This window comes from Lithobates pipiens, unplaced genomic scaffold (genome assembly GCF_037356315.1).
Source record: "Lithobates pipiens isolate NorthernLeopardFrog02 unplaced genomic scaffold, aLitPip1_a1.2 Scaffold_77, whole genome shotgun sequence".
NCBI lineage: Eukaryota > Metazoa > Chordata > Amphibia > Anura > Ranidae > Lithobates > Lithobates pipiens.
Window position 1 is genome coordinate 942800 of NW_027507900.1, and position 27389 is coordinate 970188.

A 27389-nucleotide genomic window follows, 5' to 3' on the forward strand; every position below is an offset into this window, starting at 1 on the left:
AAGTCAACCATAGAGATAATAAAAAGATTTAATCAGAAAATAAACTCAGAAACTTGTAATTAATAATTTCTGGAAATATAAAATAGACATCCCATCTAAATATACGGATTTGTAATTTATAGAATAAAAGGGATCAGCTTTAAAAAAAAAAAATTTAAAAAGCGCTCATCTCTCAATGTATAAAAAAAAGAAAAGGTTGTGCCGGCCTCCCAGGACAAGAGGAGATCACAGGTGTCGGCGTGAAAACAGGATCCGTGAGCGGAAGTCGAAGGGAAAGTCGTCCGGGTCAAACATGTCCCACCTCATATGTGGTCCCATGTCATAGGAGGGGGCTTTCTCCCGCTTGCACCTCATCATGAACCAGGTTTTACCCATCATCCTGGAAGCAGAGAAAGAGAAGAGTTCAGGTCAACGACCATTCGCACCGCCTTCTATAGATGGAATGATGGAGATAGAGAGGTCTGGATATTCTACGAGGCTCGGGACTAGAATTATATGTGACATCAGAAGATAAAGTCCGAGCCTTTCATCAAAGATATATGGACACTATACAGGGACTGTCCCCCCCAACCCCCATCCAGCCCCCCCCCCCGAGGTGACAATGGTTGTATTTCATGTCTTCTCTGGTATATGGACATTATACAAGGACTGTGGTCCTCACAGAGGAGACAATGGTTGTATTTCATGTCTTCTCTGGTATATGGACATTATACAAGGACTGTGGTCCTCACAGAGGAGACAATGGTTGTATTTCATGTCTTCTCTGGTATATGGACATTATACAAGGACTGTGGTCCTCACTGAGGAGACAATGGTTGTATTTCATGTCTTCTCTGGTATATGGACATTATACAAGGACTGTGGTCCTCACTGAGGAGACAATGGTTGTATTTCATGTCTTCTCTGGTATATGGTCATTATACAGGGACTGTGGTCCTCACAGAGGAGACAATGGTTGTATTTCATGTCTTCTCTGGTATATGGTCATTATACAGGGACTGTGGTCCTCACAGAGGAGACAATGGTTGTATTTCATGTCTTCTCTGGTATATGGTCATTATACAGGGACTGTGGTCCTCACAGAGGAGACAATGGTTGTATTTCATGTCTTCTCTGGTATATGGACATTATACAGGGACTGTGGTCCTCACAGAGGAGACAATGGTTGTATCTCATGTCTTCTCTGGTATATGGACATTATACAGGGACTGTGGTCCTCACAGAGGAGACAATGGTTGTATTTCATGTCTTCTCTGGTATATGGACATTATACAAGGACTGTGGTCCTCACTGAGGAGACAATGGTTGTATTTCATGTCTTCTCTGGTATATGGTCATTATACAGGGACTGTGGTCCTCACAGAGGAGACAATGGTTGTATTTCATGTCTTCTCTGGTATATGGACATTATACGGGGACTGTGGTCCTCACTGAGGAGACAATGGTTGTATTTCAGGTCTTCTCTGGTATATGGACATTATACAGGGACTGTGGTCCTCACTGAGGAGACAATGGTTGTATTTCATGTCTTCTCTGGTATATGGACATTATACGGGGACTGTGGTCCTCACAGAGGAGACAATGGTTGTATTTCATGTCTTCTCTGGTATATGGACATTATACGGGGACTGTGGTCCTCACTGAGGAGACAATGGTTGTATTTCATGTCTTCTCTGGTATATGGACATTATACAAGGACTGTGGTCCTCACAGAGGAGACAATGGTTGTAATCATGTCTTCTCTGGTATATGGACATTATACAAGGACTGTGGTCCTCACTGAGGAGACAATGGTTGTATTTCATGTCTTCTCTGGTATATGGACATTATACAAGGACTGTGGTCCTCACTGAGGAGACAATGGTTGTATCTCATGTCTTCTCTGGTATATGGACATTATACAAGGACTGTGGTCCTCACAGAGGAGACAATGGTTGTATTTCATGTCTTCTCTGGTATATGGACATTATACGGGGACTGTGGTCCTCACAGAGGAGACAATGGTTGTATTTCATGTCTTCTCTGGTATATGGACATTATACGGGGACTGTGGTCCTCACAGAGGAGACAATGGTTGTATTTCATGTCTTCTCTGGTATATGGACATTATACGGGGACTGTGGTCCTCACTGAGGAGACAATGGTTGTATTTCATGTCTTCTCTGGTATATGGACATTATACAAGGACTGTGGTCCTCACAGAGGAGACAATGGTTGTAATCATGTCTTCTCTGGTATATGGACATTATACAAGGACTGTGGTCCTCACTGAGGGGACAATGGTTGTATTTCATGTCTTCTCTGGTATATGGACATTATACAAGGACTGTGGTCCTCACAGAGGAGACAATGGTTGTATTTCATGTCTTCTCTGGTATATGGACATTATACAAGGGCTGTGGTCCTCACTGAGGAGACAATGGTTGTATCTCATGTCTTCTCTGGTATATGGACATTATACGGGGACTGTGGTCCTCACAGAGGAGACAATGGTTGTATTTCATGTCTTCTCTGGTATATGGACATTATACAAGGACTGTGGTCCTCACTGAGGAGACAATGGTTGTATTTCATGTCTTCTCTGGTATATGGACATTATACAAGGACTGTGGTCCTCACTGAGGAGACAATGGTTGTATCTCATGTCTTCTCTGGTATATGGACATTATACAAGGACTGTGGTCCTCACTGAGGAGACAATGGTTGTATTTCATGTCTTCTCTGGTATATGGACATTATACAGGGACTGTGGTCCTCACAGAGGAGACAATGGTTGTATTTCATGTCTTCTCTGGTATATGGACATTATACAAGGACTGTGGTCCCCACTGAGGAGACAATGGTTGTATTTCATGTCTTCTCTGGTATATGGACATTATACAAGGACTGTGGTCCTCACTGAGGAGACAATGGTTGTATTTCATGTCTTCTCTGGTATATGGACATTATACAAGGACTGTGGTCCCCACAGAGGAGACAATGGTTGTATTTCATGTCTTCTCTGGTATATGGACATTATACAAGGACTGTGGTCCTCACTGAGGAGACAATGGTTGTATTTCATGTCTTCTCTGGTATATGGACATTATACAAGGACTGTGGTCCCCACAGAGGAGACAATGGTTGTATTTCATGTCTTCTCTGGTATATGGACATTATACAGGGACTGTGGTCCTCACTGAGGAGACAATGGTTGTATTTCATGTCTTCTCTGGTATATGGACATTATACAGGGACCGTGGTCCTCACAGAGGAGACAATGGTTGTATTTCATGTCTTCTCTGGTATATGGACATTATACAGGGACTGTGGTCCTCACAGAGGAGACAATGGTCGTATTTCATGTCTTCTCTGGTATATGGACATTATACAAGGACTGTGGTCCTCACTGAGGAGACAATGGTTGTATTTCATGTCTTCTCTGGTATATGGACATTATACAAGGACTGTGGTCCTCACTGAGGAGACAATGGTTGTATTTCATGTCTTCTCTGGTATATGGACATTATACAAGGACTGTGGTCCTCACTGAGGAGACAATGGTTGTATTTCATGTCTTCTCTGGTATATGGACATTATACGGGGACTGTGGTCCTCACAGAGGAGACAATGGTTGTATTTCATGTCTTCTCTGGTATATGGACATTATACAAGGACTGTGGTCCTCACAGAGGAGACAATGGTTGTATTTCAGGTCTTCTCTGGTATATGGACATTATACAAGGACTGTGGTCCTCACTGAGGAGACAATGGTCGTATTTCATGTCTTCTCTGGTATATGGACATTATACAAGGACTGTGGTCCTCACTGAGGAGACAATGGTTGTATTTCATGTCTTCTCTGGTATATGGACATTATACAAGGACTGTGGTCCTCACTGAGGAGACAATGGTTGTATTTCATGTCTTCTCTGGTATATGGACATTATACGGGGACTGTGGTCCTCACAGAGGAGACAATGGTTGTATTTCATGTCTTCTCTGGTATATGGACATTATACAAGGACTGTGGTCCTCACTGAGGAGACAATGGTTGTATCTCATGTCTTCTCTGGTATATGGACATTATACGGGGACTGTGGTCCTCACAGAGGAGACAATGGTTGTATTTCATGTCTTCTCTGGTATATGGACATTATACAGGGACTGTGGTCCTCACAGAGGAGACAATGGTTGTATTTCATGTCTTCTCTGGTATATGGACATTATACAAGGACTGTGGTCCTCACTGAGGAGACAATGGTTGTATTTCATGTCTTCTCTGGTATATGGACATTATACAGGGACTGTGGTCCTCACTGAGGAGACAATGGTTGTATTTCATGTCTTCTCTGGTATATGGACATTATACAAGGACTGTGGTCCTCACTGAGGGGACAATGGTTGTATTTCATGTCTTCTCTGGTATATGGACATTATACAAGGACTGTGGTCCTCACAGAGGAGACAATGGTTGTATTTCAGGTCTTCTCTGGTATATGGACATTATACAAGGACTGTGGTCCTCACTGAGGAGACAATGGTTGTATTTCATGTCTTCTCTGGTATATGGACATTATACAGGGACTGTGGTCCTCACAGAGGAGACAATGGTTGTATTTCAGGTCTTCTCTGGTATATGGACATTATACAAGGACTGTGGTCCTCACAGAGGAGACAATGGTTGTATTTCAGGTCTTCTCTGGTATATGGACATTATACAGGGACTGTGGTCCTCACTGAGGAGACAATGATTGTATTTCATGTCTTCTCTGGTATATGGACATTATACAAGGACTGTGGTCCTCACTGAGGAGACAATGGTTGTATTTCATGTCTTCTCTGGTATATGGACATTATACGGGGACTGTGGTCCTCACAGAGGAGACAATGGTTGTATTTCATGTCTTCTCTGGTATATGGACATTATACAAGGACTGTGGTCCTCACTGAGGAGACAATGGTTGTATTTCATGTCTCCTCTGGTATATGGACATTATACAAGGACTGTGGTCCTCACTGAGGAGACAATGGTTGTATTTCATGTCTCCTCTGGTATATGGACATTATACAAGGACTGTGGTCCTCACTGAGGAGACAATGGTTGTATTTCATGTCTTCTCTGGTATATGGACATTATACAAGGACTGTGGTCCTCACAGAGGAGACAATGGTTGTATTTCATGTATTCTCTGGTATATGGACATTATACAAGGACTGTGGTCCTCACTGAGGAGACAATGGTCGTATTTCATGTCTTCTCTGGTATATGGACATTATACAAGGACTGTGGTCCTCACTGAGGAGACAATGGTTGTATTTCATGTCTTCTCTGGTATATGGACATTATACAGGGACTGTGGTCCTCACTGAGGAGACAATGGTTGTATTTCATGTCTTCTCTGGTATATGGACATTATACAAGGACTGTGGTCCTCACAGAGGAGACAATGGTTGTATTTCATGTCTTCTCTGGTATATGGACATTATACAAGGACTGTGGTCCTCACAGAGGAGACAATGGTTGTATTTCATGTCTTCTCTGGTATATGGACATTATACAAGGACTGTGGTCCTCACTGAGGAGACAATGGTTGTATTTCATGTCTTCTCTGGTATATGGACATTATATGGGGACCGTGGTCCTCACAGAGGAGACAATGGTTGTATTTCATGTCTTCTCTGGTATATGGACATTATACAAGGACTGTGGTCCTCACTGAGGAGACAATGGTTGTATTTCATGTTTTCTCTGGTATATGGACATTATACAGGGACTGTGGTCCTCACTGAGGAGACAATGGTTGTATTTCATGTCTTCTCTGGTATATGGACATTATACAAGGACTGTGGTCCTCACAGAGGAGACAATGGTTGTATTTCATGTCTTCTCTGGTATATGGACATTATATGGGGACCGTGGTCCTCACAGAGGAGACAATGGTTGTATTTCATGTCTTCTCTGGTATATGGACATTATACAAGGACTGTGGTCCTCACTGAGGAGACAATGGTTGTATTTCATGTCTTCTCTGGTATATGGACATTATACAAGGACTGTGGTCCTCACAGAGGAGACAATGGTTGTATTTCATGTCTTCTCTGGTATATGGACATTATACAAGGACTGTGGTCCTCACTGAGGAGACAATGGTTGTATTTCATGTCTTCTCTGGTATGTGGACATTATACAAGGACTGTGGTCCCCACTGAGGAGACAATGGTTGTATTTCATGTCTTCTCTGGTATATGGACATTATACAAGGACTGTGGTCCTCACTGAGGAGACAATGGTTGTATTTCATGTATTCTCTGGTATATGGACATTATACAAGGACTGTGGTCCTCACAGAGGAGACAATGGTTGTATTTCATGTCTTCTCTGGTATATGGACATTATACAGGGACTGTGGTCCTCACAGAGGAGACAATGGTTGTATTTCATGTCTTCTCTGGTATATGGACATTATACAAGGACTGTGGTCCTCACTGAGGAGACAATGGTTGTATTTCATGTCTTCTCTGGTATATGGACATTATACAAGGACTGTGGTCCTCACTGAGGAGACAATGGTTGTATTTCATGTCTTCTCTGGTATATGGACATTATACAAGGACTGTGGTCCTCACAGAGGAGACAATGGTTGTATTTCATGTCTTCTCTGGTATATGGACATTATACAAGGACTGTGGTCCTCACAGAGGAGACAATGGTTGTATTTCATGTCTTCTCTGGTATATGGACATTATACAAGGACTGTGGTCCTCACAGAGGAGACAATGGTTGTATTTCATGTCTTCTCTGGTATATGGACATTATATGGGGACCGTGGTCCTCACAGAGGAGACAATGGTTGTATTTCATGTCTTCTCTGGTATATGGACATTATATGGGGACCGTGGTCCTCACAGAGGAGACAATGGTTGTATTTCATGTCTTCTCTGGTATATGGACATTATACAAGGACTGTGGTCCTCACTGAGGAGACAATGGTTGTATTTCATGTCTTCTCTGGTATATGGACATTATACAAGGACTGTGGTCCTCACTGAGGAGACAATGGTTGTATTTCATGTCTTCTCTGGTATATGGACATTATATGGGGACCGTGGTCCTCACAGAGGAGACAATGGTTGTATTTCATGTCTTCTCTGGTATGTGGACATTATACAAGGACTGTGGTCCTCACTGAGGAGACAATGGTTGTATTTCATGTCTTCTCTGGTATATGGACATTATATGGGGACCGTGGTCCTCACAGAGGAGACAATGGTTGTATTTCATGTCTTCTCTGGTATGTGGACATTATACAAGGACTGTGGTCCTCACTGAGGAGACAATGGTTGTATTTCATGTCTTCTCTGGTATGTGGACATTATACAAGGACTGTGGTCCCCACTGAGGAGACAATGGTTGTATTTCATGTCTTCTCTGGTATATGGACATTATACAAGGACTGTGGTCCTCACTGAGGAGACAATGGTTGTATTTCAGGTCTTCTCTGGTATATGGACATTATACAAGGACTGTGGTCCCCACAGAGGAGACAATGGTTGTATTTCATGTCTTCTCTGGTATATGGACATTATACAGGGACTGTGGTCCTCACAGAGGAGACAATGGTTGTATTTCATGTCTTCTCTGGTATATGGACATTATACAGGGACTGTGGTCCTCACTGAGGAGACAATGGTTGTATTTCATGTATTCTCTGGTATATGGACATTATATGGGGACTGTGGTCCTCACAGAGGAGACAATGGTTGTATTTCATGTCTTCTCTGGTATATGGACATTATACAGGGACTGTGGTCCTCACTGAGGAGACAATGGTTGTATTTCATGTCTTCTCTGGTATGTGGACATTATACAAGGACTGTGGTCCCCACTGAGGAGACAATGGTTGTATTTCATGTCTTCTCTGGTATATGGACATTATACAAGGACTGTGGTCCCCACTGAGGAGACAATGGTTGTATTTCATGTCTTCTCTGGTATGTGGACATTATACAAGGACTGTGGTCCTCACTGAGGAGACAATGGTTGTATTTCATGTCTTCTCTGGTATATGGACATTATATGGGGACTGTGGTCCTCACAGAGGAGACAATGGTTGTATTTCATGTCTTCTCTGGTATATGGACATTATACAGGGACTGTGGTCCTCACTGAGGAGACAATGGTTGTATTTCATGTCTTCTCTGGTATATGGACATTATACAAGGACTGTGGTCCTCACAGAGGAGACAATGGTTGTATTTCATGTCTTCTCTGGTATATGGACATTATATGGGGACCGTGGTCCTCACAGAGGAGACAATGGTTGTATTTCATGTCTTCTCTGGTATATGGACATTATACAAGGACTGTGGTCCTCACTGAGGAGACAATGGTTGTATTTCATGTCTTCTCTGGTATATGGACATTATACAGGGACTGTGGTCCTCACAGAGGAGACAATGGTTGTATTTCATGTCTTCTCTGGTATATGGACATTATACAAGGACTGTGGTCCTCACTGAGGAGACAATGGTTGTATTTCATGTCTTCTCTGGTATATGGACATTATACAAGGACTGTGGTCCTCACTGAGGAGACAATGGTTGTATTTCATGTCTTCTCTGGTATATGGACATTATACAAGGACTGTGGTCCCCACTGAGGAGACAATGGTCGTATTTCATGTCTTCTCTGGTATATGGACATTATACAAGGACTGTGGTCCTCACTGAGGAGACAATGGTTGTATTTCATGTCTTCTCTGGTATATGGACATTATACAAGGACTGTGGTCCCCACTGAGGAGACAATGGTTGTATTTCATGTCTTCTCTGGTATATGGACATTATACAAGGACTGTGGTCCTCACTGAGGAGACAATGGTTGTATTTCATGTCTTCTCTGGTATATGGACATTATACAAGGACTGTGGTCCTCACTGAGGAGACAATGGTTGTATTTCATGTCTTCTCTGGTATATGGACATTATACAAGGACTGTGGTCCTCACTGAGGAGACAATGGTTGTATTTCATGTCTTCTCTGGTATATGGACATTATACAAGGACTGTGGTCCCCACTGAGGAGACAATGGTCGTATTTCATGTCTTCTCTGGTATATGGACATTATACAAGGACTGTGGTCCTCACTGAGGAGACAATGGTTGTATTTCATGTCTTCTCTGGTATATGGACATTATACAAGGACTGTGGTCCTCACTGAGGAGACAATGGTTGTATTTCATGTCTTCTCTGGTATATGGACATTATACAAGGACTGTGGTCCTCACAGAGGAGACAATGGTTGTATTTCATGTCTTCTCTGGTATATGGACATTATACAAGGACTGTGGTCCCCACTGAGGAGACAATGGTTGTATTTCATGTCTTCTCTGGTATATGGACATTATACAGGGACTGTGGTCCTCACAGAGGAGACAATGGTTGTATTTCATGTCTTCTCTGGTATATGGACATTATACAGGGACTGTGGTCCTCACTGAGGGGACAATGGTTGTATTTCATGTCTTCTCTGGTATATGGACATTATACAAGGACTGTGGTCCTCACTGAGGAGACAATGGTTGTATTTCATGTCTTCTCTGGTATATGGACATTATACAGGGACTGTGGTCCTCACAGAGGAGACAATGGTTGTATTTCATGTCTTCTCTGGTATATGGACATTATACAAGGACTGTGGTCCTCACAGAGGAGACAATGGTTGTATTTCATGTCTTCTCTGGTATATGGACATTATACGGGGACTGTGGTCCTCACTGAGGAGACAGAGAATCATCCGTCATCCTCAGACTCAGTCTATTTTATACATGAAATATATGAGCTTCCAAGGGCGGCCTCCTTGTGGGCTCCTACACTGACACAATGGACAAGGCCTCAGTTTACAGGAGAGTCTCTCACACACAAACACACACAGACGTACTTCTTGGTTGACACTGTGCATTCTGGAGATTTAAAGACCTGATGGTAGCGTCTCATTTCTTCATGTTCCTTCTTGGTATTAACTTTAAACATTACATAAAGTATGGAGAGACTGCGGCTTTTCTTGGTAGCGTTGTCAAGGACTTCACAAGTAGAAGTGGGCAAAATACAACCCAACAGGCTGGACAGAGAGAAGGTGAGAAATTATTACAGTGATGGATAGAGATAAAACCTGCCTATCACATGCAATGCATAGGAGACAACCCGACCCAAACCCAACTCTATGTCCAACACACAGCCCATAGGACACAACCCGACCCAAACCCAACTCTATGTCCAACACACAGCCCATAGGACACAACCCGACCCCCATCCATTTCTATATCCAACACACAGCCCATAGGAGACAACCCGACCCAAACCCAACTCTATGTCCAACACACAGCCCATAGGACACAACCCGACCCAAACCCAAATCTATGTCCAACACACAGCCCATAGGACACAACCCGAACCAAACCCAACTCTATGTCCAACACACAGCCCATAGGACACAACCCGACCCAAACCCAACTCTATGTCCAACACACAGCCCATAGGACACAGCCCAACCCCCATCCATTTCTATATCCAACACACAGCCCATAGGACACAACCCAACCCAAACCCAACTCTATGTCCAACACACAGCCCATAGGACACAACCTGACCCAAACCCAACTCTATGTCCAACACACAGCCCATAGGACACAGCCCAACCCCCATCCATTTCTATATCCAACACACAGCCCATAGGACACAACCCAACCCAAACCCAACTCTATGTCCAACACACAGCCCATAGGACACAACCCAACCCAAACCCAACTCTATGCCCAACACACAGCCCATAGGACACAACCCGACCCAAACCCAACTCTATGTCCAACACACAGCCCATAGGACACAACCCAACCCAAACCCAACACACAGCCCATAGGACACAACCCGACCCAAACCCAACTCTATGCCCAACACACAGCCCATAGGACACAGCCCAACCCCCATCCATTTCTATATCCAACACACAGCCCATAGGACACAGCCCAACCCCCATCCATTTCTATATCCAACACACAGTCCATAGGACACAACCCAACCTAAGCCCAACTCTATGTCCAACACACAGCCCATAGGACACAACCCGACCCAAACCCAACTCTATGCCCAACACACAGCCCATAGGACACAACCCAACCCAAACCCAACTCTATGTCCAACACACAGCCCATAGGACACAACCCAACCCAAACCCAACTCTATGTCCAACACACAGCCCATAAGACACAACCCAACCCAAACCCAAGTCTATGTCCAACACAGAGCCCATAGGACACAGCCCAACCCCCATCCATTTCTATATCCAACACACAGCCCATAGGACACAGCCCAACCCCCATCCATTTCTATATCCAACACACAGCCCACAGGACACAACCCAACCCCCATCCATTTTTATATCCAACACACAGCCCATAGAAATGGATGGGGGTCAGGTTGTGTCCTATGGGCTGTGTGTTGGATATAGAAATGGATGGGGGTTGGGTTGTGTCCTGTGGGCTGTGTGTTGGATATAGAAATGGATGGGGGTTGGGCTGTGTCCTATGGGCTGTGTGTTGGAAATAGAAATGGATGGGGGTCAGGTTGTGTCCTATTTCCAACACACAGTCCATAGGACACAACCTGACCCCCATCCATTTCTATTTCCAACACACAGTCCATAGGACACAACCCGACCCCCATCCATTTCTACATCCAACACACAGTCCATAGGACACAACCCGACCCCCATCCATTTCTACATCCAACACACAGTCCATAGGACACAACCCGACCCCCATCCATTTCTATATCCAACACACAGCCCATAGGACACAACCCAACCCCCATCCATTTCTATTTCCAACACACAGTCCATAGGACACAACCCGACCCAAACCCGACTCTATGTCCAACACACAGCCCATAGGACACAGCCCAACCCCCATCCATTTCAATATCCAACACACAGCCCATAGGACACAACCTGACCCCCATCCATTTCTATTTCCAACACACAGTCCATAGGACACAACCCGACCCCCATCCATTTCTACATCCAACACACAGTCCATAGGACACAACCCGACCCAAACCCGACTCTATGTCCAACACACAGTCCATAGGACACAACCCAACCCCCATCCATTTCTACATCCAACACACAGCCCATAGGACACAACCTGACCCAATCCCGACTCTATGTTCAACACACAGCCCATAGGACACAGCCCAACCCGATCCATTTCTACATCCAACACACAGTCCAAAGGACACAACCCAACCCCCATCCATTTCTATATCCAACGCAGAGCCCATAGGACTGTACAGGTATGGTGTGAGGTTCCTCCAGTACTGTACAGGTATGGTGTGGGGTGTCTCCAGTACTGTACAGGTATGGTGTGAGGTGCCTACAGTACTGTACAGGTATGGTGTGGGGTGTCTCCAGTACTGTACAGGTATGGTGTGAGGTTCCTCCAGTACTGTACAGGTATGGTGTGAGGTTCCTCCAGTACTGTACAGGTATGGTGTGGGGTGTCTCCAGTACTGTACAGGTATGGTGTGAGGTGTCTCCAGTACTGTACAGGTATGGTGTGGGGTGTCTCCAGTACTGTACAGGTATGGTGTGAGGTGTCTCCAGTACTGTACAGGTATGGTGTGGGGTGTCTCCAGTACTGTACAGGTATGGTGTGAGGTTCCTCCAGTACTGTACAGGTATGGTGTGAGGTTCCTCCAGTACTGTACAGGTATGGTGTGAGGTTCCTCCAGTACTGTACAGGTATGGTGTGGGGTGTCTCCAGTACTGTACAGGTACGGTGTGAGGCGTCTCCAGTACTGTACAGGTATGGTGTGGGGTGTCTCCAGTACTGTACAGGTATGGTGTGAGGTGTCTCCAGTACTGTACAGGTATGGTGTGGGGTTCCTCCAGTACTGTACAGGTATGGTGTGGGGTGTCTCCAGTACTGTACAGGTATGGTGTGAGGTGCCTACAGTACTGTACAGGTATGGTGTGAGGTGTCTCCAGTACTGTACAGGTATGGTGTGAGGTGCCTACAGTACTGTACAGGTATGGTGTGAGGTTCCTCCAGTACTGTACAGGTATGGTGTGAGGTTCCTCCAGTACTGTACAGGTATGGTGTGAGGTTCCTCCAGTACTGTACAGGTATGGTGTGAGGTTCCTCCAGTACTGTACAGGTATGGTGTGAGGTTCCTCCAGTACTGTACAGGTATGGTGTGAGGTTCCTCCAGTACTGTACAGGTATGGTGTGGAGTGTCTCCAGTACTGTACAGGTATGGTGTGGGGTGTCTCCAGTACTGTACAGGTATGGTGTGAGGTGCCTACAGTACTGTACAGGTATGGTGTGGGGTGTCTCCAGTACTGTACAGGTATGGTGTGAGGTTCCTCCAGTACTGTACAGGTATGGTGTGGGGTGTCTCCAGTACTGTACAGGTATGGTGTGGGGTGTCTCCAGTACTGTACAGGTATGGTCGGGGTTATGAAAGGTCTCTTAGGTTAAAGGGGTCTCCTACATATAGGTGATAATGGAAACAAGGACTCCTTCTTACCACAAGTCTTCGATTCTACTGTCTTGGATGACCAGCGATGCAAGCGACGAGTTTTTCCAGCCAGAAGTAGAGTTCACGTCATCCGCGAAGCGACAACTGCGAAAGCTGCAATAAATAACACAAGTTCAGGAAACTCCCAGAAGAAAAAGCGGGTCCCCAATAATGGAAGGTAAGTCCTGATCCCTTGGACACTTACCAAACCTGGGAACACTTCTTCAGCACAGGAACTAAGGCAGACATGTGTTCCTTATGCAGCACATACCCGGACAGAGTGACTTTCTTGCCCTCACATGCCTTCAAGCAGAAGGCCAGTTGGTAAACCCAGTTGTCGGGTTTCTGGCACTGCGAGAAGGTCAGATTGACGGCACGAGACACCACGTACTGCATGAACTCGTCATCCCGCGTCTCGTACAGGAACAACATGTGCTCCGTACAGAACTCCGTTATCTCGCCCCCAAAGAGCCAGTCGATCATGGCCGTGGTGCCTTGGAAGGACAGGTTAGAGTCGACGCTCTGGTTGAAGTCGTCGATCTGCGCTCGATTTAGGAGGCCGAAGAGAAATCTGGCGGACAAGGCCATATGGGGGTGTTTTTTCAGCAGGTCCATTAAGGATTGTCCCTTACAGATCTCCGGCAGGTAAGTACTCTCTCTCACCACCCTCGTTCCGGATTTGGCGCTGTCGCCCTCCCCGGGCATGGTGTAGTGCAGCACAGCCAGGAACTCCTGATAGCTGTGATGGACAAAGCTGTAACAGGTGCGCTTCCCGATGTCGCCGTGGAAGAAGACGTGGCTCAGGAATACGGATTCCACCTGAGACACGGAAAGTTTGTGTCTTCTCAGGTCTTCTTCTTCGAAGAGGACCTTTCGGTTCAAAACGCCTTCATTGGCCAAGGCGCAGACCTTCTTCAGGCAGTGAAGCGCACCGCCGCTCCTGCTGTGGTACAGGATCATACCCTTTAGGTAGTAGAGGAACATGGCGGTGTCCGTTGGGAAATTGGAGGGATACTTGGAAAGCTGTTGTTTGGTGACAGTGGAGATGACCCAAGACATGAACGGCACCGTGCAGAGACTGAAGAGGACCTCATTCCTCCTGGTGATGTCAACGGCCTGCTCCGATTCTCTCTTCCCGAAGTACATCTGGAGGTAATGCTCCCGGGCGTCCGCGGTATACCCAACGATTTCCACAAGCCGGGGCAGATCTGGTAGGAACGCCTGCAGCTGTTCCAGTAGAAAGGGTCTGGTGGTGATGATCAGAGAAGCTCCCTTGACTAGCTGCCCCTTCAGGAGGCTCCTCAGGAGGACATCTTTGTTGGCCTCCTTGAACGGGTCTTGGCAGATCTCGCTCTGCTCCTTCAAACTGCACTTCATTTCGTCAAAGCTGCCAATGAAGAACCCGACTCTTTCCCCATTGGTCAGGATGTGCCTCATGACATGGGGGGGGAAATTCACTCGGCTGGTCTTGCTGAGAAGTCCAACTAGGCTGAGGTTTCCGGTGATCTTGGTGAAATCCTTGTAACTTAGATAGAACATGAAGTCGAACTTGTCTTTGTAGAGGTTTCTGGTGGCCCAGTCGAAGATAATCTTGCGGCCGGTGAGAGATTTCCCGATGCCGGCCGGCCCGTGTATGATGACGGTCTTTGGAACGCCCCCGGAGTCCCCCGGGTTGAACAGCTCCTCGATGGTGGTCGGAGAATACTCCTCGGAAGACCTGTCAATCAGTATTTGAGCTTGCTCCTCCCCCGAAGAACTCAACTCCCGCTTCTTCTCCTCTTCGCTCCGAAACTTCAGCAACAGCACCAGCTGGGTGTACCTCCTCCACAGGGGGGTGCTCTCCCCCAGGCGGAAGTTCCGGTCCTTTATTAACTCAAAATGGTATTTGATGTTCTGCTTGTATGCGTCCTGGTGCGTTTGAAGTTCTTCATCCGTTACTGTTTGGGGAAAAAATTTTTTTTTAAATAAAATCGATATTTTGAATATGTCAAGTCAAGTCAAAAGACAAATATCAATATCACCCCCCCCCCCCCCCCCTCTCACCAGTGTTTCCCGGGCTTACCGTTTTTATCGGCGCAACCGGGAAATGATCTGATGGTTCCCACAGCTGGTAACAGAGGTGAAGAGAGACCAGATCCTCTCTGATCACCTCTATGACCTAGGACAGTGATGGAGAACCTCAGCACCCCAGATGTTATGGAACTACGTTTCCCATGATGCTCATGTACTCTGCAGTGTAGTTGAGCATCATGGGAAATGTAGTTCCCCGGGAAATGATCTGATGGTTCCCACAGAGGTGAAGAGAGACCAGATCCTCTCTGATCACCTCTATGACCTAGGACAGTGATGGCGACCCTCGGCACCCCAGATGTTTTGGAACTACATTTCCCATGATGCTCTGGCACTCTGCAGTGTAGTTGAGCATCATGGGAAATGTAGTTCCCCGGGAAATGATCTGATGGTTCCCACAGAGGTGAAGAGAGACCAGATCGTATCTGATCACCTCTATGACCTAGGACAGTGATGACGACCCTCGGCACCCCAGATGTTTTGGAACTACGTTTCCCATGATGCTCATGTACTCTGCAGTGTAGTTGAGCATCATGGGACATGTAGTTCCAAAACATCTGGGGTTCCAAGGTTCACCATCACTGACTTAGGAGGACCATCATGACATCACTTCCGGTCTAAGGCGGAAGTTAACCTTTTTTATTTTATTTTTTTAAAGCATCAGATCAATGTTTTAGGGTTTTTTTTTGGGCTTTTAAGGGTAGAGGAGAGATTTGGTATTTCAAAATAAAATAAATAAGAAAAAAATAATTAAAGGGACAGTGTAAAAGAAAAAAATTAATTAAGAAAAAAAAAATAAATTTGAAGGGACAATGTAAAAAAAAACAAAAAAAAAATAAGAAAAACAAATAAAGGGACAGTGTAAAAAAAAAGAAAAAAAAAATACGCAAGGAAAAAAATAATTAAAAAGGGACAGTGTAAAAGAAAAATAAATAAATTAATTAATTAAAAAGGGAAAATGTAAAAAAAAAGAAAAAAAAATATTAAAGGGACAGTGTAAAGGAAAAAAAAAAATAATAATAATAATAATAATTAAAGCGCCCCCATCCTACCATGCTCGCAAGCAGAAACGAACCTAAAGATATGTAAACGGTGTTCGCACCACACGTGAGGTATCGCCACAAATTAGGGATGCACCGAAATTTCGGCCGCCGAAACATATCGGCCGTAAATGCCCTTTTTGGCAATTTGCAGAAAGAGAAAAACGGCTGATAATGGAGCCGAAAATGGGGCGTGGCCTAGGTGGGGGCAGGGCTCTTCCCCCCCCGCCCCTGGTGGCGCCCATCATGGGGGTGTCCTGTAGGGCAGGAGAGCCGCCTCCGCCGTCTGTTTGATCACAGCGCCGGGAACATCACAGCTTTCATTTCAGTAGCTGTGTGTTCCCAGCCGCGCGCCGTCACACGCAGCCCCTCCCCCTTGTCCGGGCACTTAGATAGACAGATCATCCGCAGGATTGGACGGATGATCTGTCCATCAAAGTGCCCGGACAAGGGGGAGGGGCTGCGTGTGACGGCGCGCGGCCGGGAACACACAGCTACTGAAATGAAAGCTGTGATGTTCCCGGCGCTGTGATCAAACAGACGGCGGAGGCGGCTCTCCTCTCTTCCCTTCACAGGCTGCAAAAAGGGGGAACACTCTGGCTGCAATAGGGGACACCTCCTGTACCACGTCCTCTGTCTCTGACCACCTCCTGTACCACGTCCTCTGTCTCTGACCACCTCCTGTACCATGTCTCCAGTCTCTGACCACCTCCTGTACCACGTCCTCTGTCTCTGACCACCTCCTGTACCACGTCCTCTGTCTCTGACCACCTCCTGTACCACGTCCTCTGTCTCTGACCACCTCCTGTACCACGTCCTCTGTCTCTGACCACCTCCTGTACCATGTCCCCTGTCTCTGACCACCTCCTGTACCATGTCTCCAGTCTCTGACCACCTCCTGTACCACGTCCTCTGTCTCTGACCACCTCCTGTACCACGTCCTCTGTCTCTGACCACCTCCTGTACCATGTCTCCAGTCTCTGACCACCTCCTGTACCATGTCCCCAGTCTCTGACCATCTCCTGTACCATGTCCCCAGTCTCTGACCATCTCCTGTACCATGTCCCCAGTCTCTGACCACCTCCTGTACCATGTCCCCAGTCTCTGACCACCTCCTGTACCATGTCCCCAGTCTCTGACCACCTTCTGTACCATGTCCCCAGTCTCTGACCATCTCCTGTACCACGTCCTCTGTCTCTGACCACCTCCTGTACCACGTCCTCTGTCTCTGACCACCTCCTGTACCATGTCTCCAGTCTCTGACCACCTCCTGTACCATGTCCGCAGTCTCTGACCATCTCCTGTACCATGTCCCCAGTCTCTGACCACCTCCTGTACCATGTCCCCAGTCTCTGACCATCTCCTGTACCATGTCCCCAGTCTTTGACCATCTCCTGTACCATGTCCCCAGTCTCTGACCACCTCCTGTACCATGTCCCCAGTCTCTGACCACCTCCTGTACCATGTCCCCAGTCTCTGACCACCTCCTGTACCATGTCCCCAGTCTCTGACCATCTCCTGTACCATGTCCCCAGTCTCTGACCACCTCCTGTACCACGTCCTCTGTCTCTGACCACCTCCTGTACCACGTCCTCTGTCTCTGACCACCTCCTGTACCATGTCTCCAGTCTCTGACCACCTCCTGTACCATGTCCGCAGTCTCTGACCATCTCCTGTACCATGTCCCCAGTCTCTGACCACCTCCTGTACCATGTCCGCAGTCTCTGACCATCTCCTGTACCATGTCCCCAGTCTCTGACCATCTCCTGTACCATGTCCCCAGTCTTTGACCATCTCCTGTACCATGTCCCCAGTCTCTGACCACCTCCTGTACCATGTCCCCAGTCTCTGACCATCTCCTGTACCATGTCTCCAGGCTCTGACCACCTCCTGTACCATGTCCCCAGTCTCTGACCACCTCCTGTACCATGTCCCCAGTCTCTGACCGTCTCCTGTACCATGTCCCCAGTCTCTGACCACCTCCTGTACCATGTCCCCAGTCTCTAACCATCTCCTGTACCATGTCCCCAGTCTCTGACCATCTCCTGTACCATGTCCCCAGTCTCTGACCACCTCCTGTACCACGTCCCCAGTCTCTGACCATCTCCTGTACCATGTCCCCAGTCTCTGACCATCTCCTGTACCATGTCCCCAGTCTCTGACCACCTCCTGTACCATGTCCCCAGTCTCTGACCACCTCCTGTACCATGTCCCCAGTCTCTGACCATCTCCTGTACCATGTCCCCAGTCTCTGACCACCTCCTGTACCATGTCCCCAGTCTCTGACCATCTCCTGTACCATGTCCCCAGTCTCTGACCACCTCCTGTACCATGTCCCCAGTCTCTGACCATCTCCTGTACCATGTCCCCAGTCTCTGATCATCTCCTGTACCATGTCCCCAGTCTCTGACCACCTCCTGTACCATGTCCCCAGTCTCTGACCATCTCCTGTACCATGTCCCCAGTCTCTGACCATCTCCTGTACCATGTCCCCAGTCTCTGACCATCTCCTGTACCATGTCCCCAGTCTCTGACCATCTCCTGTACCATGTCCCCAGTCTCTGACCACCTCCTGTACCATGTCCCCAGTCTCTGACCACCTCCCGTACCATGTCCCCAGTCTCTGACCATCTCCTGTACCATGTCCCCAGTCTCTGACCATCTCCTGTACCATGTCCCCAGTCTCTGATCATCTCCTGTACCATGTCCCCAGTCTCTGACCATCTCCTGTATAAAAATATTTTTTTTAAATATATTTCGGTATCGGTGCTGTTTCGGTTTTCGGCCTAGTGTATTTTTCATTATCGGTTTCGGCACCAAATAACCCATTCGGTGCACCCCTACCACAAACCTTATAGCGAGAGCAATAATTCTAGCTCTAGACCTCCTCTGTAACTCTAAACTGGTAACCTGTGAAAAAATTTTTTAAAGCATCGCCTATGGAGATTTTTTAAGTATCCCAGTTTGGCGCCATTCCATGATCGTGCGCAATTTTAAAGCGTGACTTGTTAGGTATCTATTTACTCGGCGTAACATCATCTTTTTACATTTTTCCAAACAATTGGGTATTACTTTGTGTTTCTTTTACATTAATATTAATTAAAGTGTATTTCTTCCCCAAAAAAAACTGTGTTTCAAAAAACTCTGCGCAAATACCGAGTCAGATAAAAAATTGCAGCGACCGCCATTTTATTCTCTAGGGCCTCTGCTAAAAAAAAAAATATAACATTTGAGGGTTTTAAGGAATTTTCTACCAAAAACCCCCCAAAAAATACAGATTTTCACTTGTAAAACAACGAGTGCCAGGAAAGGAAGGGTCCTTAAGTGGATAAACTGCCATGGTGGGCACAGAGGGCGATGGGTATTCTGGTTCTGCAGGCCCCAGCTTTCATTTCTCCAATGTCTAGACCTCTCTTCTAGGTCCTTCTCAGCTTTTGCTCCACCTTTGAACCATCCCTCCATTGTCCTCTCCACACTCACCATCACCAAAACTACGTACTTGTCTATGGGAATCTGCACTACATGGCCAAAGGACACCAGTCTGTCCAACATCTGGTCTGCAAGCCAGGGGTATCAATATAAAGCCCATCCTCCATTGGCTGCCATCAAAGCCTCCACTGATGGTCCTCTACATGTGAGCCCAACCAATGTTCCAGAACCTAGAGGAGCTTTCCTGTGAAGGCCGTAATGGAGGACGGAGGACAGCCTCCAAACGAATAGCCTTAGTTTAGTGACGAGAGGTCAGACTGACGTTCCGATACTTTCCTACTCAGGTCTCCTAATATTGACCTTTGGCCTTAACAGGAAAGCTCCTCTAGATTCTGGAACACTGGTTGGGCTTAAATGTAGAGGACCCTCAGAGGAGGTTTTCATGGCAGCCAATGGGTGGTGGAGTTTATATTGATACTCTTGGGTTGTAGGGCAGATGTTGGACAGTTCTTTGGCCATGTAGTGCAGGTGCCCAGAGCGCATTGACCAGGAAGATACTACGCATGCAGGTAGGTGTACCTTCATCCACGCTCTTCTCCATAATGGACACCGTGGCCGGATAGTTCCTTTTCAGCACTTGGTAGAGTTTGTCCTTCTGAGAGCTGGTCCAGTCCTGGATGACGGAGAAGAGTTTGTTCATCCTATCCTGGCTCGTTTTTTTGGTGGTCACAGCTTCCAAATCCTCAGAGATGAGAACTTTGTCCTGCATCAGCTGTGATAGGACCACATCTACATTGTCTATATGACGGATCAGTTCCTCTTTATGCTGGTCCACAAAGTGTTTCTGGCCTTTAGGGGACAAGGAGAGGAGTGACATCATAAAGAGCACAAGCAAGAAAACAGATACCCCCAAATATTTCCTCACACCCAACCCCCAATTGTGAGCAAACCATTTTAACATGAGCCAACCCCCAACCCAGAACATGGGCCAACCGTCATCATTGGCCAACCCTAAATCCTGAACCTGGACCAACCTCCAACCCTGAACATGGACCAACCCCCAACCCTGAACATGGGCCAACCCCCAACATGAGCCAACCCCCAACCCTGAACATGGGCCAACCCCCAACATGAGCCAACCCCCAACCCTGAACATGGGCCAACCCCAAACCCTGAACATGGGCCAACCGTCATCATTGGCCAACCCTCAATCCTGAACCTGGACCAACCTCCAACCCTGAACATGGACCAACCCCCAACCCTGAACATGGGCCAACCCCCAACATGAGCCAACCCCCAACCCTGAACATGGGCCAACCCCCAACATGAGCCAACCCCCAACCCTGAACATGGGCCAACCCCAAACCCTGAACATGGGCCAACCGTCATCATTGGCCATCCCTCAACCCTAAACATGTGCCAACCCCCAACCCTGAACATGGGCCAACCCCCAACATGAGCCAACCCCCAACCCTGAACATGGGCCAACCCCCAACATGAGCCAACCCCCAACCCTGAACATGGGCCAACCCCCAACCCTGAACATGGGCCAACCGTCAACATTGGCCAACCCTCAACCCTGAACATGGGCCAACCCCAAACCCTGAACATGGGCCAACCGTCAACATTGGCCATCCCTCAACCCTGAACATGAGCCAACCCCCAACCCTGAACATGGGCCAACCCCCAACATGAGCCAACCCCCAACCCTGAACATGGGCCAACCCCCAACCCTGAACATGGGCCAACCCCCAACCCTGAACATGGGCCAACCCCCAACCCTGAACATGGGCCAACCGTCAACATTGGCCAACCCTCAATCCTGAACCTGGACCAACCCCCAACCCTGAACATGGGCCAACCCCCAACATGAGCCAACCCCCAACCCTGAACATGGGCCAACCCCCAACCCTGAAAATGGGCCAACCGTCAACATTGGCCAACCCTCAATCCTGAACCTGGACCAACCCCCAACCCGGAACATGGGCCAACCCCCAACATGAGCCAACCCCCAACCCTGAACATGGGCCAACCCCCAACCCTAAACATGGGCCAACCATCAACATTGGCCAACCCTCAATCCTGACAATGGGCCAACCCCCAACCCTGAACATGGGCCAACCCCCAACCCTGAACATGGACCAACCCCCAACCCTGAACATGGGCCAACCCCCAACCCTGAACATGGGCCAACCCCCAACCCTGAACATGGGCCAACCCCCAACCCTGAACATGGGCCAACCCCCAACCCTGAACATGGGCCAACCCCCAACCCTGAACATGGGCCAACCGTCAACATTGGCCAACCCTCAATCCTGAACCTGGACCAACCCCCAACCCTGAACATGGGCCAACCCCCAACCCTGAACATGGGCCAACCCCCAACCCTGAACATGGGCCAACCCACAACCCTGAACATGGGCCAACTGTCAACATTGGCCAACCCTCAATCCTGAACATGGACCAACCATCAACATTGGCCAACCCCCAACCTTTAACATAGGCCAACCCCCACACCTGAACATGAGCCAACCGTCAATATTGGCCAACCCTCAATTCTGACAATGGACCAACCCCCAAACCTGAACATGGGCCAACCCCCAACCCTGAACATGGGCCAACCCCCAACCCTGAACATGGACCAACCCCCAACCCTGAACATGGGCCAACCCCCAACCCTGAACATGGGCCAACCCCCAACCCTGAACATGGGCCAACCATCAACATTGGCCAACCCTCAATCCTGAACATGGACCAACCATCAACATTGGCCAACCCCCAACCTTTAACATAGGCCAACCCCCACACCTGAACATGAGCCAACCGTCAATATTGGCCAACCCTCAATCCTGACAATGGACCAACCCCCAAACCTGAACATGGGCCAACCCCCAACCTTCAACATGGGCCAACCCTCCAAACCTGAACATGGGCCAACCTACAACCCTAAATATTGGCCAACCCCCAACATGGGCCAACCCCCGAAACCTGAACACGGGCCAACCTACAACCCTAAATATTGGCCAACCCCCAACCCTTAAAATGGGCCAACCCCCAATATAGGCCAACCCCTGAAACCTGAACACGGGCCAACCTACAACCCTAAACATGGGCTAACCCCTGACCCCAACATCAGCCAACCCCCAAAGTGTTTCCGGCCTTTAGGGGACAAGGAGAGGAGTGACATCATAAAGAGCACAAACAAGAAAACAGATACCCCCAAATTGTTCCTCACACCCAACCCCCAATTGTGAACAAACCATCTGAACATGGGCCAACCTCCAACCCTGAACATTGGCCAACCCCGAACATAAGCCAACCCCGAACATAAGCCAACCCCCAACATAAGCCAACCCCCAACATAAGCCAACCCCCAACATAAGCCAACCCCCAACCCTCAACATAAGCCAACCCCCAACCCCCAACATAAGCCAGCCCCCAACCCTCAACATAAGCCAACCCCCAACCCTCAACATAAGCCAACCCCCAACATGGGCCAACCCTCAACATAGGCCAACCCCCAACCCTCAACATGGGCCAACCCCCAACATTGGCCAACCCTCAACATGGGCCAACCTACAACCCTAAGTATGGGCCAACCCCTAACTCTAAACATGGGCCAACCCCCAACCCTGAAAATGGGCCAACCTACAACCCTAAGTATGGGCAGATCCCCAACCCTGATCATGAGTCCAACATCAAATCCCTAATATTAGCCGAATCCCCAACCCTTAACCCACTTCCTGTGTTATCTATTCTATGTACACTTCCTGTCATGGGAGGTCAGAACAGATGTTCCTCCTCTTGCCCTGTCAGGGTATCTAAATGATGGAGGAATTCTTGTTGGGGGGAGAAGACAATAAAGCGAACCTGTCGCTTAGGCTATGCAACTGTTAATGGTAATTATTTATATCCCCTCCCCCATTCTTTCCCCTAATGTACCCCCAATTCTCCTCAAGGGTCCCACATATTAAAGGGCCCCTGCAGACATATTGAACTAAATTCCATCCCAGAGTGACACTAACTGACGCATTCAGAAATGTGTTTACCTGAGGAGGGAGTGGCCATCACTGGGGTCACCGGCAGGGTGGGGTCACCTGTGAGGTCAGGGTTACCTGTGGAAACAGCAGAAGAGATAATGATGTCTGGACACCCCAAATCTGTGTGAGAAGACAAAGGGCGGCCTTAAAATTCTCCTTTCAGCAGTGACATTTGTTAGGAGAGGGGACACAGAGCCCCTCCCCCAAAATGAAGAACAGACCCCCCTCCCCCGCCCCCAAAATATAGAACAGACCCCCTCCCCCAAAATATAGAACAGACCCCCTCCCCCAAAATATAGAACAGACCCCCTCCCCCAAAATATAGAACAGACCCCCTCCCTCCCCCAAAATATAGAACAGACCCCCTCCCCCAAAATATAGAACAGACCCCCTCCCCCAAAATATAGAACCCTCGGAACTCATCTCCGATCAAACATTTCTCTGAGGATCGGCTGTTATCATCACTGCTCAGCAGACCACTAATAACGGGGGTCTGTAAATGAGGTCCATCATACGGGGGGGGGGGATAACGATCGTCTCCCCTGCAGATGGTGGAAGTTTTGCCCCCTTACATAGAAATGAAGGGTCTATAATTGTATTTTATATGATGGAGACAGAAGATCAACCAAAATCCAGAGAAATCACACAATACAAATGTTATAAATGGAGTTGCAGTTCAGTGAGTAAAATAAGTATTTGACCCCCTTAGTAGTTGGTGGAGAAACCCTTGTTGGTGATCACAGAGGTCAGACGTTTCTTGTAGGTGGTGATCTACAAGAGACCTAGTGGTCTGGAGGTTTGAGGTGGGGTCTGGGGGTGTGGTCATCATTGGTGACAGTACAGTCTGGGGGAGTGGCCTGGGGATGGGGGTGTGGTTATGATTGGTGACGGCGTGGTCTGGGGGTGGCTGTAGTCTAGGGGTGGGGTCTGGGGATGGGGGCGTGGCCTGGGGTGGGGGTGGTCTGGGGATGGAGGTGTGGTCATCATTGGTGACAGTACAGTCTGGGGGTGTGGCCTGGGGATGGGGGTGTGGTTATGATTGGTGACGGCGTGGTCTGGGGGTGGCTGTAGTCTAGGGGTGGGGTCTGGGGATGGGGGTGTGGCCTGGGGTGGGGGTGGTCTGGGGATGGAGGTGTGGTCATCATTGGTGACAGTACAGTCTGGGGGTGTGGCCTGGGGATGGGGGTGTGGTTATGATTGGTGACGGCGTGGTCTGGGGGTGGCTGTAGTCTAGGGGTGGGGTCTGGGGATGGGGGCGTGGCCTGGGGTGGGGGTGGTCTGGGGATGGAGGTGTGGTCATCATTGGTGACAGTACAGTCTGGGGGTGTGGCCTGGGGATGGGGGTGTGGTTATGATTGGTGACGGCGTGGTCTGGGGGTGGCTGTAGTCTAGGGGTGGGGTCTGGGGATGGGGGCGTGGCCTGGGGTGGGGGTGGTCTGGGGATGGAGGTGTGGTCATCATTGGTGACAGTACAGTCTGGGGGTGTGGCCTGGGGATGGGGGTGTGGTTATGATTGGTGACGGCGTGGTCTGGGGGTGGGGGTAGTCTAGGGGTGGGGTCTGGGGATGGGGGTGTGGCCTGGGGATGGAGGTGTGGTCATCATTGGTGACAGTACAGTCTGGGGGTGTGGCCTGGGGATGGGGGTGTGGTTATGATTGGTGACGGCGTGGTCTGGGGGTGGCTGTAGTCTAGGGGTGGGGTCTGGGGATGGGGGCGTGGCCTGGGGTGGGGGTGGTCTGGGGATGGAGGTGTGGTCATCATTGGTGACAGTACAGTCTGGGGGTGTGGCCTGGGGATGGGGGTGTGGTTATGATTGGTGACGGCGTGGTCTGGGGGTGGCTGTAGTCTAGGGGTGGGGTCTGGGGATGGGGGCGTGGCCTGGGGTGGGGGTGGTCTGGGGATGGAGGTGTGGTCATCATTGGTGACAGTACAGTCTGGGGGTGTGGCCTGGGGATGGGGGTGTGGTTATGATTGGTGACGGCGTGGTCTGGGGGTGGGGGTAGTCTAGGGGTGGGGTCTGGGGATGGGGGTGTGGCCTGGGGATGGAGGTGTGGTCATCATTGGTGACAGTACAGTCTGGGGGTGTGGCCTGGGGATGGGGGTGTGGTTATGATTGGTGACGGCGTGGTCTGGGGGTGGCTGTAGTCTAGGGGTGGGGTCTGGGGATGGGGGCGTGGCCTGGGGTGGGGGTGGTCTGGGGATGGAGGTGTGGTCATCATTGGTGACAGTACAGTCTGGGGGTGTGGCCTGGGGATGGGGGTGTGGTTATGATTGGTGACGGCGTGGTCTGGGGGTGGGGGTAGTCTAGGGGTGGGGTCTGGGGATGGGGGTGTGGCCTGGGGATGGAGGTGTGGTCATCATTGGTGACAGTACAGTCTGGGGGTGTGGTTATGATTGGTGACGGCGTGGTCTGGGGGTAGTCTGGGGGTGGCGTCTGGGGGCATGGCCTGGGGATGGGGTGTGGTTATGATTGGTGGCGGCGTGGTCTGGGGGTGGGGTCTGGGGATGGGGGTGTGGTCTGGGGTGGGGGTGTGGTTATGATTGGTGACGGCATGGTCTGGGGGTGGGGGTAGTCTGGGGATGGGGGCGTGGCCTGGGGATGGAGGTGTGGTCATCATTGGTGACAGTACAGTCTGGGGGTGTGGCCTAGGGATGGGGGTGTGGTCATCATTGGTGACAGCGTGGTCTGGAGGTTTGGGGTGGGGTCTGGGGATGTGGTAATTGGTGAAAGTAGTCTGGGGGTGTGGCCTGTGGTGGGGGTGGTCTGGGGGTGTGGTCATCATTGGTGGAAGTAGTCTGGGGATGGGGGCGTGGTCATCGTAGGTGATAGTACAGTCTGGGGGCGTGGCCTGGGGTTAATATCGGGGATATCCGCCCTCTTAAAGAGGAAGTTTGGGAGAGAGGGGGGATGGGGATCGGGGAATGGAGAGGGGATGGGGAGAGGGGAATAGAGGGGGGTTGGGTGGGCGATGCTCCTCCCCTCTGTCAGTCACGTGGTGTTCTCCGGACTCCCCTCAGTCCCGGTATGGAGCTCCCCTCCCCCCAGTCTCCATGTTGTGGGGTCTGAGTGACGTCACGCCTGGCCGCTCTTCTCACCTCACGGAGAGCCCCTCTTCCCACCAGCGGAGATATCCAGAAGAAGCGGCGCACCCCGTCCCTGATTGGCCAATTCCACTTCCGTAATCGTATCTCCGCCAATCACAGGCCGCCATGACGTAAGGGCGGGGTTTTCTTCTTCCTGTTGCGGTTTAAC

At 49.1% G+C, this 27389-nt stretch overlaps 2 protein-coding genes across 3 annotated transcripts in view; both read right to left on the bottom strand.

The window, feature by feature from the left end:
* Positions 1–27389, bottom strand: part of LOC143959479 (uncharacterized) — a 269947-nt gene that overhangs the window by 219296 nt on the left and 23262 nt on the right. The gene's annotated exons all lie outside the window — the stretch shown is intronic.
* LOC143959466 (NACHT, LRR and PYD domains-containing protein 3-like) lies at positions 11–27376 on the bottom strand. Of its 2 annotated transcripts, none has more exons than XM_077468125.1 (7): positions 27233–27376; positions 24146–24211; positions 20676–20945; positions 13763–15494; positions 13567–13671; positions 9923–10102; positions 11–379 (listed from the first exon to the last, which is right to left on the bottom strand). In XM_077468125.1, the coding sequence occupies exons 2-7, from the start codon at positions 24162–24164 to the stop codon at positions 226–228; spliced, it is 2460 nt and encodes an 819-aa protein (XP_077324251.1). In that variant the 5' UTR covers positions 24165–24211; positions 27233–27376; the 3' UTR covers positions 11–225. The 2 variants fall into 2 exon arrangements, with proteins under 2 accessions (XP_077324251.1, XP_077324252.1); XM_077468126.1 differs by lacking the exon at positions 27233–27376 and adding an exon at positions 24838–24985.

Coding starts and splice junctions, on each gene's coding strand:
- LOC143959466 (XM_077468125.1), bottom strand. Junction 15,495..20,675: donor GGAGAAGAGCGTGGATGAAG/GTACACCTACCT, acceptor TTCCCCAAACAG/TAACGGATGAAGAACTTCAA. Junction 10,103..13,566: donor AGTAGAATCGAAGACTTGTG/GTAAGAAGGAGT, acceptor CTCTCTGTCCAG/CCTGTTGGGTTGTATTTTGC.